Source organism: Oryzias latipes, chromosome 16, assembly GCF_002234675.1.
Source record: "Oryzias latipes chromosome 16, ASM223467v1".
Classification (NCBI taxonomy): Eukaryota; Metazoa; Chordata; class Actinopteri; order Beloniformes; family Adrianichthyidae; genus Oryzias; species Oryzias latipes.
The window spans coordinates 27,829,291-27,853,408 of NC_019874.2; the positions used below are offsets into that span (position 1 = coordinate 27,829,291).

General features: G+C 39.8%; 2 protein-coding genes across 4 annotated transcripts; both read right to left on the bottom strand.

Moving 5' to 3' along the window:
* Positions 1-605: 605 nt before the first annotated feature.
* Positions 606-9,995, bottom strand: LOC101157564 (putative leucine-rich repeat-containing protein DDB_G0290503). 3 transcript variants are annotated; one of them, XM_004078483.4, is made up of 11 exons: positions 9,876-9,995; positions 8,384-8,597; positions 7,304-8,307; positions 6,457-6,603; positions 4,866-4,934; positions 4,485-4,577; positions 3,612-3,761; positions 3,387-3,533; positions 2,805-2,927; positions 1,752-1,943; positions 606-1,367 (listed from the first exon to the last, which is right to left on the bottom strand). In XM_004078483.4, exons 2-11 carry the CDS (start codon positions 8,553-8,555, stop codon positions 1,263-1,265), a joined length of 2,202 nt encoding a protein of 733 aa, XP_004078531.1. In that variant the 5' UTR covers positions 8,556-8,597; positions 9,876-9,995; the 3' UTR covers positions 606-1,262. The 3 variants fall into 3 exon arrangements, with proteins under 3 accessions (XP_004078531.1, XP_020566061.1, XP_023819892.1); XM_020710402.2 differs by having other exon boundaries at positions 9,765-9,969; XM_023964124.1 differs by lacking the exon at positions 9,876-9,995 and adding an exon at positions 9,551-9,648.
* A 2,261-nt stretch (positions 9,996-12,256) lies between these two features.
* Positions 12,257-17,362, bottom strand: LOC101157806 (lysosomal thioesterase PPT2-like). The gene is made up of 8 exons (XM_004078484.4): positions 17,144-17,362; positions 15,789-15,942; positions 14,870-14,965; positions 14,682-14,792; positions 14,520-14,603; positions 14,357-14,441; positions 13,766-13,820; positions 12,257-13,572 (listed from the first exon to the last, which is right to left on the bottom strand). Exons 1-8 carry the CDS (start codon positions 17,297-17,299, stop codon positions 13,429-13,431), a joined length of 885 nt encoding a protein of 294 aa, XP_004078532.3. The 5' UTR covers positions 17,300-17,362; the 3' UTR covers positions 12,257-13,428.
* Between the last annotated feature and the right edge of the window lie 6,756 nt (positions 17,363-24,118).

Consider the following 24,118-nt stretch of genomic DNA (forward strand, 5'->3'; position numbering starts at 1 on the left):
ATGTTGGTAAATTAGCTGCATTTAAGTCAGTATTTGCTCTCATGAGACTAAAAATGCAAAAAAAGACTCAAAGCTAAAAGGGACAAAAATGAGGAAATTTAGAAAAACAACAAATCATACTTGGAAATAAAAAAAAACAGTCTAAAGTAGAAGGGAACATTTAAACATTTTTAAAAAATCACAGATCATTGATGTGAAAAATGAGAAGTTCTAAAGCACTCACTTGGCATGGATCCAGATCGTTACTTTTTCAAAAACTAAACAAGAACTAATGATTAAAGTAATGTCCAAAGGGGCTCTTAGAAAATGTAGCAAATTTTCAAAGAATGAAGAGTTAACGTCCAAAAAGCTGTATTTAAAAAATACAAATAAAAAAAATAAAAAAATCACAGAAATTCGTTCAGAACTTTCTCTGTTTTGATTGCCTGACATTAAATTTTGATCAGTACAAATGAAGAAAAAAAGTGACACACAGAAAGATGCAACACCAAGCAAATATGTGCACATCTCCATCAGATGATTTTGAAATGAAGCATTTGTTCTTCTGTGTGTAATCCTCAAAAATAAATGATAAGACATTGAAAGAAGAATGCCGGCACACCAAATCCATTTGAGTCAGAGAGTTTAATTCTCTTCAGTTAAAAAATAAAGAGACTATCATCTTCAGCAGTAATTCTAGAACAATTCAAGACAACAAAACATGCTGAAAATAATTATTCCTCAGTGAAATTAAAAAGACATAAAAGGAGAAAATTCCAGCTGATAAAAGTACAAGATTGATCTGAACTGCCAAAGCTGGAAAAAAAAAAAAAATCACCTGCAGAAGGTTGAGTTCCCCTTTAGTGAATTTTAGATTTAAAGCAACATCCCAGCTGACCTGCATAAAGGTTTGTTAACTTTTCCATCCGTTAGAAACACTCCAAATGAATGAAAGGAAGCAGCACCGTTTAAAATAACCTCAGTACAGTAACTTTGTAATCAAGTACCAAACATGGAGCTCTGCAAGCATTAGGGTTGACTCTCTTTTTGAACTTCCTGATTCATTTTAAAGAGTTCAGTAGTAATCATGAAAAAAAAATTCAGAAAAACTGCATTCCTTCCACTCCTCCAGAACACAGCAGGTGTGCAAATCCCTCATTAACTGGAGAACAAATATAAATAAACCTAGCTGGTAACATAAATATATGTAGAAGGGGAAACAATGGTGCAGACAGTGCAGAATATCCAGTCTCTGTGCAGCGAGCGTGCACGGACCATGCACCTCAAAGTGTGTGCTTGACAGCCGTCACGGTTTCCCGTTTGTTCTGCAGGTTCTGCTGCAGCTCCGTCAGCAGGCGGTCCCGCTCCTCAGAATCCAGCAGGATTCGCTGCAGACGAGAGAAAATACAGAGAACAGCGTCAAGTGATGCTCATTTCGTTTTTGTAGCAGATTTCAACTGAACATACATTTATAATAAAAAGGTACAAACTTAGTAAAGAAACTACAATTTAAAAGCTGAAACACAGATTATTTTCACTTTCAGAAAGCATTTGAGGTAACTGTCCGTCTCCATGGACAAGGGTTTGCTGCACAGAAAAGGTCCTGCAGGCTGCAGCCAATGTTTCAACTTTTTCTTCCCCCTCACCAGAAGTCTGTTTTTAATTAATCACATGTTACATTTTTTTTAATTTAAAACATTAAATCTCAGAAAGGATTTCCAGCAGTTCATGCAGCTGTGAGGCTCCAAAGGGCAGGCAGAGCAGCATTTCACCTCAATGAGTTTGTCCCTCTTCTCCAGGCTGTCCCTCAGTTTCCCGGCCTCCCGCTCTCGGTCCTCCCGCTCGTTCTGCCACTCTCGCTCAGCCTCCTTCTTTTCCTTCTGCTTGTTCCTCAGCTCCTGCCGGGCTTCTTTGAGTTGAGCCGACAGAGCGGACACCGCCTGACCGTGAGTCTCCTGCTGAGACTGAAAAAAGAAGCTCGAGAGTTACCGACAACAGTTCACAAGACGAACAGTTTCTGTTTATTTATGCACAGAAATTTGCAGATCAATGCACAGAAGAAAGGTTTTAAAGGTAAATTATTGTTTTATAAAAGTAAATAATTTACATTTATATTTTCTTTTATTTAAAACTACGGGAAAATGCTAAATGATAAAAAAAAATTTAAACTATTTAGTGTAAACCTGACATTTTTAAGTATTTTCAAAATATTTTCAATTATTCTTTTTTTTCCCTATCATACAGTTATCGTTATTAAATCCACCATAGTACTTCTTTATGTAGCGTGTGATCATAATTTATTTGAATATATATATTTTTAATATTAAATGTATATGCTTACTTTTGATGTACAACAACACTGGCAATTTTTTAATAATTTTTGCCATTGGATATATTGGGAATTTTTTAAATAATGCAATCCTTGGTTTTTAATTAATATATTAATGGCCTTTTATGAAAAATGACTTTTTTTGAATTGCAAAAGTTGCAAAAGTTACTTTGTTTAACTATTTTTGCAAAGTTTTGTAAATAAATAAATAAATAAGACAAATCGATATATTAGCAATGCAAATTCATCCTCTGTCCATAAAAACTTTTAAAAACCAGAAAATCTTCCAACCACAACATACTACTTACTGAATTTGCTCTTTTTGGGATCTACAGAGGACATGCAGGGCTTTTCAATTATGTCAAATGTGAAAGGGTCGGGCTCTGGGAAATGTGGTTTTTGGTGGTTTTGAAAACAAAAACAAGCAAAAAAAACTTTGCCTGAGCATTTTTTTATTACATAGTAAAGATGAAAGCTGAGCACACATGTCCCTCACCTTCACCATGTCCTGGTACTGCTGCAGGCTTGCTGTGAGGTTGGAGACCTCCTGACACAAGGTGGCACTCTTGTCTGCTTTGTCCTTCAACAAAGCAGCCAGCTCAGTCTCAGTGCCTGAAGACTGTTGACCAATCACAGAACAGAGCACAAATGTCTGGATTAAGGTCAGGAAAGTCAATATTTACAAAGAAGGCTGAGCTGATGGCCAAACAGGGATTCAAACACCAGGAAAGCTGCAGTAAAAGTTTCAGAGTTCCTCCTGAGCCACACACTAACTTTTGTTAAACAACAACTCTTTGGAGATTATAGAGATCGCTTCAGCTAAGCCTGCTGCCCATCTTCATTTAACAAACTGCAGTAATTCATCCGAGTGCACAGACAGACGCACCTGATGAACCAAGAGGAAGACCAAAAACTGCTAAAAGCGGTCATAACCTGCAGCGGATGCTGAAGTCCCCCAACTCTCTAACAGCTGAGCATTCAAAGTCAGAAATAAGAATAAAGCAAGACTCTCCTCTTTATGGAGGACGCAGCATCAAAGTACAGTAGTTCATGTTTAATTAGGAGTTTGGATGATTACCTCCAGCTGCTGCCTAAAACTCAGAATCAGGTCCTCCTTGTCCTGCAGGACAGCAGAGAGGGCGTCGTCTCTCTGTCTCCACAAATCTCGCTCCTTCTCCACATCCTTCAGCTGACGCTCCTTCTCCTCCAGAGCCACTCGCAGGTCCTGGGAGTGAAACCACATCTGCTTAGACGTCCACACGTTTAAATAAGAGGTTTGCCGCCATCTTCTCTGCGCCCTCACCCCTATGATCTCCTGGTTGCACCGCAGCACGGTGTTCAGCGTGTCCAGGTCTCGCTCTCTGTCTCGCCCTGCCTTCCTCAGGGCCTCCGCCTCCTTTTCCAGCCTCTTCTCCTTCTCGCTCCTCTCAGATCTCAGAGCCTCCAGAGCAGCCTGCAGATGAAAGACACACGTCTGCTGTCACACAACATAAAAGGAAGACAACTTCTTCACCGCAAAAGCACACTCCTTCACTTTAAAAAACCATTAAGTTCATGAATTATCAATAATCTGACCCTTCAGTCTGTAAAGCTTTAACAAACTTCATCTTTTCATTCCATATCTTCGATTTTCTTAGCATGAAGAAAGAGATATCAGAGCAGCAATAATCAATATCCTCCTTCATAATCCCAGTTTTACCAAGTGTCTACATTTCAGTAAATAATCTGATGACAACAACAATCATAGACACCAATGTAATCTCCTTTCCAAATATGCTGCTTTTATTTATTATATTCACATGAAAAAAAATGTAAAAGAAAACTACTGCAAGAAGAAATTATGTAGTTTTGTAAAAACAAAACATGCAAACTGTCTAACTGCAGGTTCAAATCCTGACTCTTAAACAGAAATTATCAAGAATTACACAATCAGGTAGAAGAACCAGTTCTCCCCAGCTTTTCTTTGGTCTCCAAATCACAGTTTCCTTTTAAACAAACAGATTTGCTTAACTTTCCTAACATGCAGGCTCCTCTTCAAACAGACCTTCAACAACAGCAAAATCACAACAAACTAAAGCAAAGAGACCCGGGCCCGTCCCAGAATGCAATCTGCCCAGAGTGGGTGTGACCACTGCTGCGCCGCGTCCTCTAGGCCAACGTTGATCAAAGTGCCAACCTTGTTCTCAGCCAAAACCTCCTTCAGACAGTGGGTCAGCTCAGAGCTGGCTTCCTCCCCCTCACTCAGCCGTCGAATCAGAGCCAAGCACTCCTGCAAAAAAACAGCAGAGCACGTTCATGCAGCTCTGAAAACATTCATAGCTCTGTTCACTCATGGAAAGATGATGCAGCATGTTGGGCCTAAACACGGGTAATGATGAACACAGAGGTTGCATGTGTTTGTAAATGAGAGCAGCTCCAGAAAAACAGATTAAAAAAAAAAAAACTTAGATTTTTCTGTAAATCAGTAACATGCTGTGGCTGCAGCTGCGCCTCCAAAGACAAACAACATTCCTGTGAGCTTTGAGCTGGAGCCTCTGCAGCGGCGCAGGGACCTCACCTGGATCAGACGCTCCCGGCTGTGCAGGGAGTGACCGAGGTTCTGCAGGAGGAAGCCGTCTCCTCCATCCTAAGGAGAGAGGAAGAAGTCATCTTTAATACCTGAAACTCAGATCAGCAGAAATCAATCTTGCTGCAAAAGACATTGCAATAGTTGCAAACGATTTCTCCGAAACATTTGGAACAGAACTGAAAGGTCAATGTTTTGGAATAAAACTGATGAACTTTCCGATCCCCATGCTTTGATGTTTACCCACTAGAAGCTCGTGAGTGTTTCTGCTGCTGAAGTGATAGTAGATTTGACATCTAACCACAGTTGAATTTATGGGCAATACTTGTTTGTTGAGTTTAAAGAAACCAAACAATGAATCCCTGAGATTATTTAGGAAAATCAAACATTTCTTCATTATTTAGGTTTGTTTTAAATGAGGTTTTCCTAGACTGTCACTGTTTATGATACATGAAACCACATTTTGGACCCATCGTGGGTTTAAATGAGAAGACGTCACCATTAAAAGTGTGTTTTTTATTTAGCTTCCTTTGTCACTAGTAGAGTCTCCACCTCAAGGCCATTAGAGGGTGGAGGACCTCTGCGTGTGACGGGAGCCAGTTTCCAAACTGGCTCAACTCGTGTTCTAACTTGCTTGTTACACATCACTTCTTCTGGTTATAAGATGGAGGGATCTGAGCTCTTTCAGCTGGATGGGGTCAGGAGTTTTCTGCAGGTGGACGGCCTCCTCGGTCAGGAGCTCCTGAGCATGTGGCAAACTGCCGGTTTGTGTCTATCTTTAGCTGCAGATAAACAAAGGATAGACACACCCTTGGTCCACAACGCCTCCGCTCCTGAAATAATACTATTTTTATACACAGTCAAGACTCCGAAGGCCTCTCTGATCTGCTGGACTTCCTCTGACAGCCGTTTTCCATATAAACTTTGCATTATGCATATGAGGTGCACCTATGTGTGCAACACCTGCATGGACCAACATCTAACTTTATGCCTGATTGTGTTTAAAGTGCTTCAGGCAAAAAACTAAACACAGAACCATTTTTTTAAGTCTTTCAAAGAAATATAAAAAAACACAGTTCCCCCTGTTTTTGCAAATTAGGAAAACACAATATTGAATTCCTGCCAATGTCCAACATGCTCTACGTTTCATAATCAGTATTGGCCATTGAGCAAAGATGTGGGTCAAAGCTCTTTCTTTAGTGTATTCAGCTCAGAGTCAGCTTTCCACATGTTAGTTTTTTGCTTCTGTCGTCTTTCAATTCAATTCTGTTTTATTTATTTGGAAAATTTTACAAGACGGTTGCCTCAACGGGCTTCACTAATTTAAAAAAACATAAAATCAGTTATAAAATACAATAGCTGATTGCTGAAATAAACTACACAGACTAAACTAAACTGGGCATTGCTCCTTAAAAAAAGGATATTCCAGTGGGGGGAAAAAGAAAAAATCTCAGGGATTTCCACATAAAGTAGGGATCCTCCTCCATCCTTTCAGTGAGCAGCTAATAGAATGACTAAATTAGAGAAGATAGGTTTTATTTTATTTTTTTAAAGATGTTCAGAAAAACAAAGATTGACATACAGAACCCAGATCCACTTGTCCGTTAGCTTCGGCTGGTTTACTCCCTCCTTGCTTCAACTCAGCCTCCAGAGTCCTGATGCAAGTCGTGGCTTTGTCCAGCTGGGCCCGCAGGTTCCTGACAGCGGTGTTAACCCGACCGGGAGTGCTCTGCAATAATGAACCAGAGCTGATTTAAATAAACTCCAGAATGCTAGAGTTGCTATAAAGTCTCACTCCAATCATCCGATCATCTTTTGATCCATTTTCAAAATGTTTCCAGTTGCCATTTAATAAGGATCATGCAGTTTTTAGCTGAAAATCCAAAAACCTGTCTCATTTTCTACGACAGTTTCTGCAAAGTTCATTAGAAATTCACATCCGACTTGTGGGCGAAACTGTTGGTGCGGAGCAGTTATGGCTCAGAGTTCTCCGTTTACACGCTCTCCCACTAACTTACACCCCTCACACCCCAAACCCAACATTATTAGTGCAACAAAAATGGCAAGCAATATCGGAGCTCTCCAGCTGTGCAGTTTGAGCCAGATTCCAGCTCAGACAAGGAGAACGAAGACGTTCATGGATTTAGTCGTCTATAAGTGGATGCATCAGAATGGAGCAGAGCAGGGAGCTTGTGTCTGGCTAGCATATTTTCTACATCCCAAAGACAATTTTTTTTCTAACATTTTTTTTTTGTCTGCTCCTGATTCGTTACAATTTGAATAAAGAAGTGTTCAGAAATGCAATTTTAAGAAATTTTTCCTAATATATGTTCTCTATCATCAGAAAAAAACCCCTGCAAGAACATGTCAAAAATGCTAAAAACTTAATTTTCATCATAGTGGGTCTGTAAGTTTTGCTTTGCACTCACCTCTCGCAGCGGCATGTATTCATCCCTCAGCTCCATTAAGACATCTCCATCCTCTTCATCCATTCCATCCTTTCCGTTTTCAGCGAAGTTCAGCACTCTGCTTACTCTTGGGGACGCCCCCCCATCAGTTTTATCCAATCTTTTCCCAGTGTTTTTGCCCAGAACCGGGATTCTGCTCCCTGAAGGAGAACTGACTGGCTTTGCTTCAACGCCTCGGAGCTCCATCAACACAAAGTTAAGCGGTTGGACGCCGGTTAAATCAACCGGGTCGTTTCCATCCAGTAGGTCCAGAGACTGGACAGATTGGGTACGGGAAGGCGCTCGTAAGGAAAGGCTGGATCCCGCCAACGAAGCGGGGCTGGAGCTGATGGTTGGACCTTTCTGCCAATGGAGGGGCATGCTGCTGGACCTGTCCCCGGACAGCCCCAAGGGGGAGAAGGCATCCGAAGGCAAGTGCCGAGGAATCCCGCAGACGGACTCGTAGTCAGAGTCCGACACCCTCAGGGAGTCACAGCCTTCACAGCCTTTGCCTCTCCTGCATCTTTTACCGGTTCGTATGAAATACGGACACGTGTCCCACCGCTCAGACCAGCACTCGTAGCCCGAGAGCGCCATGTTTTCTTTGAGCATATCCCTGTAGGCCTCCTTCTCCACCTCCCCATCATCCTCGCTGATGCTGCTCCTGCTCTGAAACTCCTGCAGGTGCCTCTGCCGGTAATTGCTGCGTACCCACTGTCGGATCTTGTCCCTCTCCTGCGTCAGCTTCTGAAGGCGTTCAGTGGAAAGAACACGGACCCTGGAGATCACAGAGTCGAACTTGAACACCCGCTCCAGGGCTGAGACGCATTTGCCGCACACAAACTCCTCCCGTCCGCTGCCTCGTGGCACCTGCTGCCCCAGAATGTGGGTCAGCACCGAGAGCAGGTCCACACTTTTGGAGGGGGAGCCCAAAAACGACTGAGACTTGGAGAGCGAACCAGAGGATCCAAGAGATAAGGTGCTGCCTTTGTGGAGAAAGAAAGAAAACTTTTAGACTCTGAACTCTCTGCTTAGAAAAAAAACGTCTTGAAAGCCACGTACCCCATGGGCTGCTCTGTGAGGACCGGCTCAGGCTGCCTCCTCTCAGAGACTCTGTTGGGGTCGGAGGCTGACTGCCCTTTTTGTTTTGGCTCCCAAAGAGCCATCGCCGTTGGTTTCCCTGAAGATCTCCACCGCAGATCCTGCAAAAGCCGTTTCTCCCTCTGCTGGACATCGTGGACAAGAGAGGAAATTCTTCTCTGCCGTTCAATGAAGTCTGTATGAATCAAAAGAATTATTTACAACATGAAGAACTTAAAGCAATTCCATTTCTTCAAGTGGATTTATATGGAGAGATTTTTATGCCAGTCTTAAAAAATTTGTTTGTACTTGAAACAAAAAAATGCACTTAAAACTCAAAAAAAGTTGCTAACAAAACAATTTTCCTCTTGAAACTTAAAAATATGAGCAACCAAAAGAAACTTTATCCAAGAGAAATTCTGTCTCTTACACGCGAAACAGAGCAGGGCACCAAAGCCAGTCACTCACAGACAAATGGACATGGAGGTTGATGCTGATTGGTCAGAAATTCTTCCAATCAGCTCAAAGGCTGGATCAGGTTTGTGCGAGGTTGAAAACAAACCGAGACCACCTTGAAAGATGGGTCAGAGAACTGTTCCTGGTCAAGGACTGAAAATTTGTTTTGGATTTTTGGGGGAAACAAACTCTGGTTCACTGTGGACCCAATGTCTCGTCTGAATACACCCTTTAACTTGTGAAGGAAAACGTGTGACAGAGCTTGAATTAACAATAAACAAATGTTTCAAAAGTTGAAGATATATAATCATCAAGTTCATATTTTTTAAAGAGAGTGGACATTTTTGCATCTGATGGGTAATTGCACTCCATAAATGTGCTTTTCTGATATGTTAAAAGGTGTAAAAGGTCTCAGCGTTTCTCTTTGGCATCTTCAAAGGAAAGTGTTTCAGGCTGAACTGGTTTGTAGAATTTGCTGGAAGCAAACTGTCATTAATAGTCGTTGCTGAAAAGACTTTTGAGTCTCTTCATGACGGGATCAGCACCAGCTGTAAAGCAAACACACCCAAATGTTATTTTGGTAAAGAACCCTTAGGTGCTCTGCGTTTGCCCCAGGCCGCCAAAAGCCCGAATGCGCCTCTGCTCAGAACCGAGCTGCAGGAAAGTTTCCCTGAACTTGGTCACGTGATCAACCTGCGGTTTTCTCTGCGGGCCTCCCGGCGGAGCGGCGCGGGGCGCAGTCCCCGCGCGGGACGGGACACGTCGACCTTCAGCCACGCTGTCAGCATTTCTCCGCCGTGGCCGTGGGTGGGGTGTTTTTCCTGACACCAAGACCGTCTAAATCACCGGAACCGATTCGTTTCAAAGTTCTGCCGAAGAAACTAAATGTTCCTCACGCAGAAGTTACCCGCGGTCGGTCCGGTTCGGGCCGCTGGAGTGTAGCCTCAGAACGCAGATTCCAACTCGTATCGGTTCTGGCCCAGAACGTCCCAAAAACAGACTCTGATCGTGGACTCACGTGTCAAGACCCGCGCGCTCAGGGAGGATTCATGATGAAGGTTCGACGAGACAAACGTGGAGGATGAACGTCAGAGCTGAAATCTGCGCCGCTGACACGCGGAGCCCGGCTGAGAGGTGGGTGTCACCTTGCTGACGTCACCGACCCTACCTGTTAGGGGCCGCGTGAAGGAGGGTTCTTCTTTTTAGTTTCACTTTGAACAGGTGTTTCAGCCAATTGTTTAACTTTCCACCCCGTTTTTCACAGATTCTTATGAACTACTTCACTAAAAAAAATAAAATTTCTTTATACAACAAATACAAGTTCTAAGTAAAGAACTTTGTTAAAAAAATGGTATAATTTTCAGAGACAAAAATTCAACCAAGGATTTATTTTGACTTTCTCCACCTCCTCCTCTTCAGAGTTATTCCCCATTATTTTTAAAAATTAGTATCTAATTGTCTAATGTCTAATATTATGACAGAAGAAGATTGAATTTTGTGAATGATATCTATAGATTTTTTATGAGTGCGCATCCTTTTTAAGGATTATTTTAGAGGACAAACAAAAAATAACAAAGATTGAAATACACTGAATTATATTTCTGGTTCATGATTTTCCTGGGACAGACTGTTGACTTTGTCTCTATAACCCCACAGATTATGGATGGATGAATGAATTTCTATGATCACTTTTATAATCAGTGGAAAAACTGAAAGCATTTGAAAGAGACTTGTGTTTTTATTTTTATTTGTTTTTTATCGTGAGTCCAGCACAAACCTGAAAATTCCACTACCAATAAGTCAAAGAAGATCAATAAGACTGACTGACCCACTGTGATGTGTAATCCAATCATGTGTGAAGGACAAACAGCCGACATGGATGAGCAGCAGAACTGAGCAGAATCAGCTCTCACTGGTGAGTTTTGTAAAGCCTGGCAAATTTATGGCTGGTTTAGAAATCTGCTTGATTACTTTTTATTAGCAAAAACAGCAGCTAAATATCTAACTTAAGTTAAAAATAATACATACATTTAAAGTGGTTGACATGCCTATATGTTTACAAAAAGCTTTTTTAGATAGGATAAAAATCTAAATTTTAAACTTTTTACCTTCTGTGATAAAATTAGAAATTTAACTGGCAAGGAAATTTCACACTACAAAAAATGTTAGATTTAATTTTATTTGAATTTATTTTGTAGGGACTGTACACATTAAATGCATCACTGCAATGAGCCAGTGGCTATTTTTCACCTTCTGCCCCCAGGCATTCCATAAAAATATGGGATATGGGATATTTATTCAATTAAAATACAATTAAATGCACTATAATGAAATATTTTACTTTGAATGCACTTTTTGTGAATGGAGTTCCAAAAAATATTTTCTAGTTCCAGTAATGTCCACAAGGTGGCAGCACACATCTGGTCTTCTTTTTCAGGAGGTCATCAGACAATTACGGCAAACCAGAAAATGTATTCAAACCTGTTTCTGTCAAAGAAGGGAATTTTTGTAAAGTTAAACATTCATACTGTCTATTTCGTTTTTTACGTTAGGCCTCCATGTCACCAAGACTGAAAAAAAGAATTACATGCAAACTCACTTAGGGCCAGTTTACAAAATATATATATATATATATATATATTTTAATTATGCCTTTTAAGTTGTAAATTTACGAAAGAGAGTCATGTCTGTTAAATTACAAGAGATAAAATCTCGCAAATTAAGGGGAAAAAATTCATGCATTATTGAACTAAAGTTTTCCTTTTATCAGAGTTGAAGATGACATCTGTGGAACCTTTTGTGAAGCTTTTTTTTCTGGATAAGTTTAAAAAACAAAGAGATTCTGAACTTGTGTCATCCGAACACCAATGCGGAAGTAAACAGTGTTACATACGCCCCCTCCTCCAGATGAAACGTCCCGTTTCAAGATAAAACAATAAAGAGGAATGAAAATAGTCTGTTACATTAGCATAAAAATGTTGAAAATGCCGAAAAGTGCTCCTCCTCAGACGAAAGCATCCCACAAACGTAGAGATCTTGTCTTTGGTGGAGGAAGAAAGGATTCAAGTGGACAGCTGCAGGGATACCGATGTCTTCATCAAGGGGCTGCAGAGATCCTGCAAACCCATCAATAAATAAAACATTAATAAATCATAAATCAAACAAATGAGCCTCCAAGCATTTGGAACGTTATCAATAAACATTCAGGTCACCTGTTTCATGGAGTTTAGTCGGTCTGCTCTGCTGCTGCTCGGCGTTTACTTGCTGCTGCACTGTATGCTCACCTCCACTTAAATCTTGTAAAATTACAAGTTTTCTTTCTCGTAAATTTACGACTTAAAATCTCATAATTTCACTTTTTTTTTTTGGTGGCCATTAAGCTCTGTCGTATACTTTTACTATCCCACCTGAAGTGTTTTTTCTGTGGTAATTTATTTTGCCTTTTACCATTTTGTGCAGGAACATTATTGCAGTTCACTGAACTATTCCAACCTTATAAGCTCTTTTAAAGGAAATTTTACCGTCAGCTGTCAGCTTTGGTTTCATTTCTTTTATTTTTACACTTGATAAATCTTTTTTTAATTACTCTGTCTGGATTTTAATACTAAACACACTAACTGAAGCGTCTCTGGGAGGTAACATATTCTTATATTTCTTTGAGCAAATATTGTTACAGTCTTTTATTTCACCTCCAAAATGTCGCTAAAATCTACTAAAAGAGAAAAGAAATCCTTACAATGTCCAAAATATTCTATGAAATGTAAAACTTGGATAATTATGAATAATTTTATTATTTACAAACTGAACATTACTGTAACTGTAAAAAAAATGCAGGTTTTGATTCATCTACAGGTAATAATGTTAATTAACATTCTTCTTGTACGTTGATGTCTTCAACATGTTTACCAGTGAAGCTGGGGATACATTTGTCATACATGTTGTTAATATCTGCGTCTTTACGTTTGTAAGACTCTCATGTGTCACCAGTTTTGGTTGTCAAAAGAGTGTATTAAAAATAACCAAAAAGAAAATGTACATTTAAGAAATAAAGCAATACTGAATTAGAATGCCAGCAGGAAAATGTTTATTAGAGAAGAAAGCAAGAAAAAGCAGAAAAAACTGAGAGAACCGGGTGAACTCGAACTATCCATGATTGAACTATCCATCATTGGACTTTTCCATGTTGAAGGTGTGTCCATTTTCCATTTTCTAATAGTTTTCATCAAAACAAACATTTAAATTGACTTCAAAGAATGTTATGTGAACTCCAGTCACTTAACTGATTGCCCAATGATGCAAGTTAAGGATAAAAATGTTTGACTTAAGATGACCACATGAACAAATAGGAGGAAACACAAACTGGAAACACATTTATGGTCGCCGGGACTTCCAGGAATTTCGTTTTGGATATTGGTGGTGTTCCTTTTTTGATTGTAGTCCTACATCTGACCACTAGACGCCACTAAAAGTCCCTAACTAGAACCTGAAGGCGTCGCAGATTCTCTCTAAAGCGCGTGCAGAGCTCATTGGTGACTGCACTGATCCTCAGCTGAACCAGGCTCTTCTCATCTTCAATCAAGCCATTTTTTAATGCATTTGTCAAACACCTTCTTGTTGGAGTGCCACTTAACATGTTTGACCCCAGGCTGACTGCACACGGATATGTCGCCACGAGTGTCCAGCGTCTTCAGGCCAAACGTGTTTTTCTTGTAAAACTGAGGCAGGAAGACAATAACATCAGGTTTGTGTGTTAAAGGACAATCTTTTACAGATCAGGTATAAAAATGTCATTATTTAAGGATTGATAAAGTTACTGTTTTTTTTTTCACCAAATAGTCCTGCAATCACTATAAATGATGTCTACCAGTTTTACTAAACATGTGGTTAAAACCTTTTGCAAACACTTACCGTCTGTTCCTTCATTTCAACAACTACTTCATTGTGGTTGTAGAATCCAAAGAAGCTGCAGAGAAGAAGTAAATAATTAAAGCTAAGAGGAAGCTGTAGGAACTTCTTTTGGACAAAAACTTTTCTCATCATGCAAAAACATGTCAGCGTGGTCAGGAATTAATTCTTTTTTCTTTAGGCATCAGTGAAATCAGACAAATGTAAGGACGCAGAGGAAGGTAGATATTATTATCTGATGTTGTATGAGCTGCGGTTGGATCTTGCAAAAAAAAAAAAAAAACCCTGACCCAATGCAAAAATAAACTAAGATGCAGCTGCAGCCAAAACAACACGACCTCCAGGCAGGACTTTATATAGTCAAAGAATTGTCTAGAAAAAACGGATAAAAAAATTCTATTTGTTTTTTACTTAACATTAATCCATTATTAAATGAAGAAAACCTATTTTATTATTTATTCTCAACATTTTTTTAAATAGTTGTGTTTACATCCCAAGAAGATTTTTTTTATAACTCTTTCCAGATCATACACATGTAAAGCATCTCTCTACTCATTCATGTTCTTAGGGATAAATGAGTGGAAACACGGATACCTGGACTGCCACGGGGTGATGACATTATCATCCGGTCCTCCAATCAGCACCAGCTTCTTGATGCGCAGGAAGTTTTTTCTCCAGGCTGCAAAATGCAAATGTTTTTTTATATTTAACCATCTTCTTGCTGCCAATCAAGAAGAAGGCAACCAAATCCAACTACCTGCCATCTTGCTGTGCGGTTTTTCTCCATTCAGCAGTGGCAGGAAGTTGCTGTATTTCAGGTATCGTCTCCTGCGATGAGGATCTGCAGAGGAAAAAGTTTGGAGTTTCTATTCTTCTCCAATTAATAAACGAAAACGCTCTTTAAAGTCACTGATCTTACCGTTCCAATAGTTGCACATAGAAATGCTCTCCTGTAGGTCTTTTGTGTAGCATAAAAGGTACACTAATTCTCTTGCAGAAAGGGGAAAATATCTGAGCAAGACATCCGGCACTGTGAAGTTAGAGCACACGTTTCTTTTTAAAACTTTGCTAGTTTCCATCAATGACTTTCGCACCAACTTTGCTGACCTCCAAACTGCCCAGCCAGCGGTGAAGACAGCGCAATGAAGCTGTGCACGTTGTGGTTTGGGAGAGTGGAAAGAAGTCCTCTGCAAATTAGACCCCCTTCACAATAAAGGAAAGAGCACATTCAAGACGCTTAGAAACAAATAAGAAAAATTCTAGTGATCAACACCAGCTGTATTAAAAGTAATGGGGTAGGACAAAGGTTTGATTGTCTTTGTTCTCTTTAGATTGCAGTTTTGGGGTTGTGGAAATAACTTTAATAAAAAATAAGGTTATTCCTCCATTTTCTTAAATAAAAACTGGGATTCAAATGTGTAAAGAACCAATAAAAAGAGGAGCTGCAGACCTGAGTCAACTGTTCTCCAGTGACATTTCCTCTTCAGTGAGGACTCTCTATCAGCTTAAAGTCATGTTGATGTGGCAATAGTTGAAACTCATATTCAGTTTTCTTTCAGTCATTGTGGAAATGACCATAAAACTAACTGAGAACTCAACGATAAAAAAACCCACAGAATGATGCAGAAAACAGGAAGAATTATATATACATCTGACAAAGACAAAATGTTAGTATCTGTCTCTTTTACCCTCACTGATACAGTCATTTCATGCTTAAAGGTTTTATTTGCACAGTTACACATTAGGTGGAGGTATAAGCTTTGTTTTCTCTGAATTCAGATGATGAAGAGCTGTCTCTCAGCTGATCCACAGGCCTGCTGTTTTCACACACTAAGACTAAGTTGCTTTTGTTTGTGTGCAGCACTCAAAGCACCTACACCACATCTCAGATGGTACTTCCTCCTTAACGCACAGAGCTCAAAAGTGGCTGTTTGGGTCTGAGGAAACTACAACCATGAGCTTCTCATGAATCCTCCTCTGATATGCTCTGCATCTCAGATTAAATGCTGTTTGAGTCTGGGTGAACCTTGAGAGTAGCACAGAAGATGGACTCCCTCTGGAGACTTCTCCATGATTTTTTGGATGACCTTTCCGAAACCTTCAACCTGTTTCCACATGGGCTCAGTGCTGTTTCCATAGTTGAACAGGTCAATCGCTGTCACCTTGGTACCTGGATGTGCCTGCAGGGTTTCATGGTGCATAAAAGTGATATAGTTTATAGTCTGTGACACATGTGGACATAAATATATATATTTTCACATTATTCACTAAACAGAACATATAACATACAAAACATGACAAAAGTTCAACCATTCCTTAAACACACTCCTACAGAATGTGGGTTTTAAATACTGTTGATGCAATAAAGTCAAAGAAAACCACAAATTTTCATTCTTTTTTCACCTTGTAATAAGTCTTTTCCTATTTATTCTCAAAAATCTTTTTTTTGTTGCTAATCAACATGCAGAAATACACAGACTTAAATATGTATCGTACATGTCACAGCTGGAGAAAATTTTTGCAGTTTGCCATCCATCATTTATTGTCTGTTTTTGAACTATATATCTGAAAGAATCATAACTTCTGCAGCAACTGTGGATGAGTGTAAAGTCTATGTCACACAGCCATTATGAACATTTTGTGCTTTTTCAAGTGAAAAGAACAATAAACAAGACAGAATCGGCAAACTTGTCATATACTGTATATATTTTTGTACATTTATATATAGTGTGAAAGTTCGGTCTTTCGTGATGCATGCGTGATATACGTAATTCATAAGTGTTTCTTGTGTTCGTCATTCGTCGATGTGTCCAGATATCTGTCAAGGGTTTTTACGTGAATTCCGTTCAGAGCTGTTCAACAGTTTTGGTTGGTTGAGAATTACCCAGCTTACGCGTATTTTACGTAGTTTAAGATTAATTATTGGATCAATCCAAGCAATTGTGCATTATTTGTGCACGATTGCAAGATGCATACACTTGGCCCTCCAAGACGGTTCCTCGTATGTCTAACAGACTTTTCAAGCGTGTACCACCGATGTAAAACTTTTATATCGCAACTCGTGGATTTTTTTATGATCCTCTGTCTGCGCAATCTTTATCTAATTTCTCTCTGAACATCTGCTCCTTTAACAGCTGCTAAAAAGAAATAAATATAATAACTTCAATTATTTTTTTAGAAGGTACAACTTTCACCTGATCTGCATCTAAAGACCTTAAAGAGTTGAAACATTTTAAAGCTGCAGCTTTAATTTTAAATGTAACAGTGAAAATCAAAGACTCAGGTTCAAAGTGAGAAAATCCACATCTAAGATGTTTTAGCTCTTGAAAAAAAAATTCCTGTCCAGCAGTTTGCAAAGACCTCACAGGGAGAAGGACATACCTTCTTGATGAATCCAGTGAGCATCTTAAAAGACCTAGGCCCACTTAAGACCCCGTGGACAAGGATGACGGGCTTGTAGGCGCTGGTCCAGCCGGCTGCCAGCAGCAGCATGAGGACAGCTGGGGTTAGGATAAAGCTGAAAGTCTTCATGCTCATGCAGTTGACAAAAACGCTTTCAGCAGACTTCTCTCTGCTTTTATGATCATGAAGGCACCCTGACTTCCTTATAGAGCTGAAATGTTGACGTCACAAAACCATTTCTCATTAATCGTGACAGAAAAGACAACTTCAGTCTCTTTTCTTTCAAAATGTAACCAGAAAGTCCAGAATTCAGTTCAATTCAATTCAGTTTCACTTATATAACCCAATATTACAATACAGTTGTCTTAATGGGCTTCACTAATTGTACAAAATATAAATTCAGTAGAAAAATACAATAGCTGATTGCTAATTTAAACTAAACTAACTTTACTAAACTGCTCTTAGACACTCCTTTTCGATAAAAAACCCTAGAAATACCAGATTCCTGGAAAAAAAGGAGAAACCTCAGGGATGTCCACATGAAGGAGGGGTAGACACACACATCCCTGCATGGGATGTTCAATGAATACAATGATGACAACATACTTAATCTATTTTTTTATTCTGGCCAAATATTATATTGATAAATGTAAATGATAGCCCCTTCTTGCACATTTTTAATCTGTGAAATTAAAATGTGAGCCGAATCTAATAAAAACAGATTAAAAAAACAGAAACCTATTTGAAAAAAATACAGTTTGAATAATTGGTCATGCCTTTTTGGCTCCCCATCCTTTTAAGGTTGTGATGAACATTGTAACGTCCCAGCTTGTACATTATTAGTGGTGGCGGGAGCAAGAGCCGAGCTACCAATATCTGGCTGAACTGGAGAGCTGTCCGTGCCCCACGCGCCGTACCACCCTGAACAGTCTCAGAGAGGGTGTGACAGATGTGCAGACTACGCAAACACCTTTCTGGCATCAAAGCCCATTCATCTCAGAGTACAACACACAAACAGGGTACAACATGACGTTCACTTCCCTCAACAGCTTTCTCACTCATGGTACAGGTTTTCACATTTCCCACGAGTGTCAGTGGCTAACCCCCAGGTTGCCACACTGCCCCCACCTAGGAGGGTTAAGTGTCCCCAAAAACTCAGAACGACCATGAATGTGCCTTAATCACTACTCTAAATGAACACAACCAACAAACACATGGACATAGTCCCTGAACTGAGCAGGCTGCCTTCGTGCCCGGGTCAGCCTTGCTGCTGAGTCACCAACACCTTGTCCACCATCATCCTGCTCAACACCCATAGCAATTGCAGAACTCTTCCTGTCTGTCTTTGCCAAAGGGTGGTCCTTTTCATAGCCCCACCCTCCAACCCTGACCCAGCAGATGCACCTGATACACCACCTTGGAGATTTGTTCTGCAATCTCTCCAGGTCACCCGATGCTTTGTCGTTGTAGTTGCGCTCTGGTCCAGTACTGCATATGCCTGTAGACACTTGGTGAAGTAATCCACGGCCACCAGGACATATCGGTTTCCGGACTCAGTGATAGGAAAGGGAAAAAAACAGTGTTCCTCACTCAGAAGAAAAATCAAAACACAAAGAAAAGCAGTTTCACTTAAATAACACAATTTAGAATCCAAAAAAATAAGATCAAAACAAAGGAATTAGACATTCACAAAATCATTCTTGATTTTCAGTATGAATACAGACCGTGAAAGCGGGGCCTCACGATCACCCGTGGAATGGTGAGTCCGTTTTGAGCCTCAGAGCGCAGATTCCAACTCATGTCGTTTCTGGTCTTGAACGTCCCAAGCACAGACTCATCAGAGCTGAAATCTGCGCCAATGACACACGGAGCCCGGCTGAGAGGTGGGTGTCACCTTGCTGACGTCACCGGCCCTACCTGTTAGGGGCCGCGTGAAGGAGGGTTCTTCTTTTTGGTTTCACTTTGAACAGGTGTTTCAGCTAAAAGTTTCACTTTCTACCCCATTTTCACACATTTTTATTAATTACTTCACACAAAAAAATTCAGAATTTTTTTTCAACAAATGTATTTAAATTCTAAGAAAGGAACATTTTAAAATAATGGTATAATTTTAAATGTGTGTTTCCAGGTATTCAGAGACTGCTCTGAACCGAAGGGACACCATTCTCTTTCTAACTTGTGGGTTACTTGTTTAAGAGAACGTGTAAGAGCGTTAAACCACAGTGCTAGTCTGTTTTGTCTAACGAACTTAGGTTTCAAGGGGGCAACAACATCGAGTGTACTCCTGAGGGCTTGTAAGGCATCATTAACAAACTGGTCATTTATGCTAGGACTGATGCTATGGGAACTGGACTCAGAGTATTTGCTCAGAATGTCACTAAGTACTGGCTGAACTGTGTGTTTAAACTCAGACAGAACGGTCAGTTAAGGTTCTTCTAAGCTGTTTCTTATTCGCTGGGGCAGTAGCATGTTCTAATGTAAACTGGAAGGTAATCAGAAAGTGATCAGAAATGATGGGGTTATGAGGAAGGACACTTAACTGGCCAATCTCTATACAATGAGTTAAAACAAGGTCCAGGGTGTGCTTATGACATTTACATTTTGGGTGAAACCAACATCATCTAATAAAGCTGCAAAAGCATTTCCTAGACAGTCACTGGGATCATCAACACGAATATTAAAATCCCCCAATTGTCGTTTCTTGTCATTTTTATCTTTTGTCCTGAGTTGTGCCCTTCTGGTCTATGTCTGTAACCTGTGTTGTCTCGTGTTTCCACCTGTGTTCCCCTTCCTCATGTCTTAAATAGTCATTGTCCTGTGCCAGTTTATTTTGTTATTTCAAGAGCCAAAGCTAAAGCTTGTTCAAGAAATTAAAACCACTAAAATCTCTCCATCTGATTCCAGCCCTGTGATCATTCCTGACACCAATATTATAATTTGATCAGAATCTAAAATAATAGTCGATAGGAAGTCGGAATATTCTGAATACTGGCCGGGGGGCGATAAATAATTATGAATGAAACAAGTTTTTTAGTCTTCCTGTTTGGGTGATTTATAGGCAATATGATGCTTTCAAAGGAGTTATAAACATGTTTAACTTTAGGGCAATATAAATGCCAAACCACCTCCTTTCCCTGAGATCCTGGATTTCTGATAGTTAGCATAAGTGGGGGGGGGGGGGGGGGGGTTGCTTCATTCAGTCTAACAGTCATCCTGTTGGAGCCAAGTTTCTGTTAAGGCTAGAAAACTAATAAGGTTGCTATCATTAACTCGTTGACTAAGAGGGACTTAGAGGAAATGGATCAAATGTTTAATAAACCACATTTAATGACATCATGATTCTGCTTGTGAGTACTGCTGTCTGTCACTGGGAGGTTTCTGTGTCTCACTCCTTTCACTTGCCTTTCAGTGCATAAGCTGAATCTAAGAACTGCTCGACTGGGACCGTGGACCCAGTCGAGCACCTCAGTCCATAGAAAGGTAGGCAGAGAGGTAGGCACAAGGAGGCGGAGCGTGCCTGTCCTGTGGCCTTGGGGGCCCTGACGCTGAGGTCGCCCATGCTCCCCTCTAGCACCTTTCTAATACAAAAGGCCTTCAGCTTTCATCTGTTTGCTCAGTTGTTGGACAGTGTGAAGAATAGTTAGAAACTGCCTTTAACTTTTATTACACTAATGGTTTAAACTTAATTCACTGAGCATGTATTGTCATCTCAAAATTATATTACATTTGAAGAAAGCACAGCCGAACTGTTGTTCTCACAGTTTATTCTCATCCTCCCTTTTTTCTGTGCATGTGTTTTCTGCTGAGCAGGCCTCAGACTTATCTTCACTTTAGCCTTGGAGCTTCTCTCCAGCAGTAACCTGTGGGCGTGATTTTCACACGAGGTCCATCGGACGATCTTCTGAATATGCAAATGCAGGGTTTTTATACCAACCCCATCCCTGAGCTCGTTGGTTTGGACTTTGAATGAACCATGTTCATCTGTCTGTCCCCTTCGTGTTTGCACGAAGTAAACCCTCCAGAAAAGCTAAGTTTTGTCTCTGAGTCATTATTCATTATTCATTATTTCTGTGTGCAAGAAACTGACGGGGTTACGAACTAATACAATACAGTCCTTTCTAGACAATCCAGTTTCTTCACAGACAGGACAAATTAAAAAAAGTAAAAGAAAGTGTTCCTCACTCAGTAGTTACCTGTGGAACGGTGGGTCCGTTTCGAGCCGCTGGAGTGTAGCCTCAGAGCGCAGAATCCAACTCATGTCGGTTCTGGTCCAGAACGTCCCAAACACAGACTCGTCAGAGCTGAAATCTGCGCTGATGACACACGGAGCCCGGCTGAGAGGTGGGTGTCAACCTGCTGATGTCACCGGCCCTACCTGTTAGGGGCCGCGTCAAGGAGGGTTCTTCTTTTTGGGTTTGCTTTGAACAGGTGTTTCAGTCAAAAGTTTAACTTTCTACCCTGTTTTCACAGATTTTATGAATTACTTTACTGAAAGAAGTCTGATTGTTTTTTACAACAAATGTATTCAAATTTTAAGAAAGGAACTTTTTAAAATAATGGTAAACTTTTCAGAGACAAATGTTCAACCAAGGATGTGCTTTGATTCCCCCCCCCTACAGACTTATTCCCCGTTACTTTTAAACATTAATTCTTAATGTTGATGTCTCTTATTATGACAGTAGATTGACTTTTGTGAATGATTTCCATACATTTTTAATGAGTATGCATGTTTTTTTAAACATAACTTTAGAGGACAAACAAAACAAGGATTGAAATACACTGAATTATATTTCTGGTTCATGATCTTCCTGGGACAGACTGTTGACTCTGTCTCTATAACCCCACAGATTATGGATGGATGAATGGATTTCTATGATCACTTTTATGATCAGTAGAATATCTGAAAGCAAATATAGGCCACTTGTTTATTTGAAAGAGACTTGCGTTTTTATTTTTATTTGTTTTTATAATGAGTCCAGCTCAAACCTAAAAACTCCGCTACCAATAAGTCAAAGAAGATCAATAAGACTGACTGACCCACTGTGATGTGTAATCCAATCATGTGTGAAGGACAAACAGCCGACATGGATGAGCAGCAGAACTGAACAGAATCGGCTCTCACTGGTGAGTTTTGTAAAGCCTGGCAAATTTATGGCTGGTTTAGAAATCCGTTTGATTACTTTTTATCAGCAAAAAGAGCATCTAAATATCTAACAAGTTAAAAAAATATTACCTTCATTTAAAATGGTTGACATGCTTCTTTTATATATACAACAAGCTTTTTTAGATAGCATTAAATATAATTTTTCAATTTTATACTTTCTGTAATCAAATTTAATAATATATAAAAAAGGATGTTCAATGAAGTGAGAAATTCTAACTGATGTAAAACTGAAATTCATTTTACTGTTAAAACAAAATATTTTGCATAAATATTTTGATGGGGCTGCACGGTGGCACAGTCTTTAGCGCTCCTGCCTCACAGCAAGAAGCCCCCCAGTTCAAGTCCTGGCTTGAAACAGAACATCAATGGGGGGCTCTTCAGTGTGGAGCTTGCATGTTCTCCCCGTGCATGCGTGGGTTCTCTCTGAGGTCTTCAGCTTCCTCCCACCGTCCAAAAACATGAATCATAGGTCAATTGTTAACTCTAAATTGTCCATAGGTGTGTGATTTGTGGCCCTGCGACAGACTGGCGACCTGTCCAGGGTGTCCCCTGCCTTCACCCACAAGTGGCCGGGATAGGCTCCGGCCGCCCCGTGAACCCGAAAGGGACAAAACGAAAGAAGAAGATGATTATATTTAATTGTCCTTTTTGAGACAATGGAATTCAAAAAATATTTTCTAATTCTAGTAATGTCCACCAGGTGGCAGCACACGTCTAGTTTTCTTTTTCAGGAGGTTATCAGACAATTAAAGCCGAAAATTAATTCAAACCTGGTTCTGCTAAGGAAAGGATTTTTAGTAAAGATAAACATTCACAGAATCTACTGTGTCTTATGAATAATTTTATTATTTTCAAACCGAACATTACTGTAAATTAAAAGAGAGATAATAATTAATTAACATTACGTTGATGTCTTCAACATGTGTACTAGTAAAGCTGTGGGTGAATTTCTGTCATACATGCTGTTAATAACTGCATCTGTACGTTTGTAAGACTCTAATGTGTCACCAGTTTTGTTTGTCAAAAAAGCATTTTATTTAAAAAGAACCAAATGAGAAAATGTACATTTCAGAAATAAAGCATGACTGCATTAGAATGCCAGCAGGAAAATGTTTATTAGAGAAGAAAGCAAGAAAAAGCAAAAACAACTGAGTGGATCTGTGTGAACTCAAACTATAAACAACTGAAAATCATTAGACTTTTCCATGTTGAAAGTGTGTCCATTTTCTAATAAAATGCTTTGATTTAATTCCTTATTTTCATAAAAACAAAAATGTAAAACTACTTTGGAGAATGTTAACTAAACTCCAGTCACTTTACTGATTGCTCCGGTTCCGGGTTACACAGCTAATTCTGTCTGATAAAAACTGGGAACTGGATAATGATAAATCATGTAATAAAATGGTTAAAGTATAACGGGGTGGGATTATATAAGTTCGCTTCCTCCCACTCCCTTTCAAGCAATATTTATTAATATGTCTAATTATCCTAAGTTTGATTAGTTACTGTGTGAATGTATAACTGATGTTTATATTGCCGTTGTGTATTATTTCTACTTAATTGCTTGAAATAAACCATTTCAAATCAAAAATCAATTGCCTGACAATTTCATTTTGAAAATTGGTGTTCATTTTTTGGTTGTAGTCCTACATCTGACCACTAGATGCCACTAAAAGTCCCTAACTAGAACCTGAAGGCGTTGCAGATTCTTTCTAAAGCGCGTGCAGAGCTCATTGGTGACTGCACTGATCTTGAGCTGAACCAGGCTCTTCTCATCTTCAATCAAGCCA

Bases quoted from the DNA above. Each gene is read 5' to 3' on its own strand.
- LOC101157564 (XM_004078483.4), bottom strand. From the start codon at position 8,555: ATGTCCAGCAGAGGGAGAAACGGCTTTTGCAGGATCTGCGGTGGAGAT. The intron at 3,534-3,611 runs GTGAGGGCGCAG...TTTCACTCCCAG, and splicing joins GCAACCAGGAGATCATAGGG to GACCTGCGAGTGGCTCTGGA. The intron at 1,944-2,804 runs GTGAGGGACATG...TTCTTTTTTCAG, and splicing joins AGTACCAGGACATGGTGAAG to TCTCAGCAGGAGACTCACGG.
- LOC101157806 (XM_004078484.4), bottom strand. From the start codon at position 17,299: ATGAGCATGAAGACTTTCAGCTTTATCCTAACCCCAGCTGTCCTCATG. The intron at 15,943-17,143 runs GTATGTCCTTCT...GAAACCCTGCAG, and splicing joins TCACTGGATTCATCAAGAAG to GCACATCCAGGTACCAAGGT. The intron at 13,821-14,356 runs GTATCCGTGTTT...TCTTCTCTGCAG, and splicing joins ATCACCCCGTGGCAGTCCAG to CTTCTTTGGATTCTACAACC.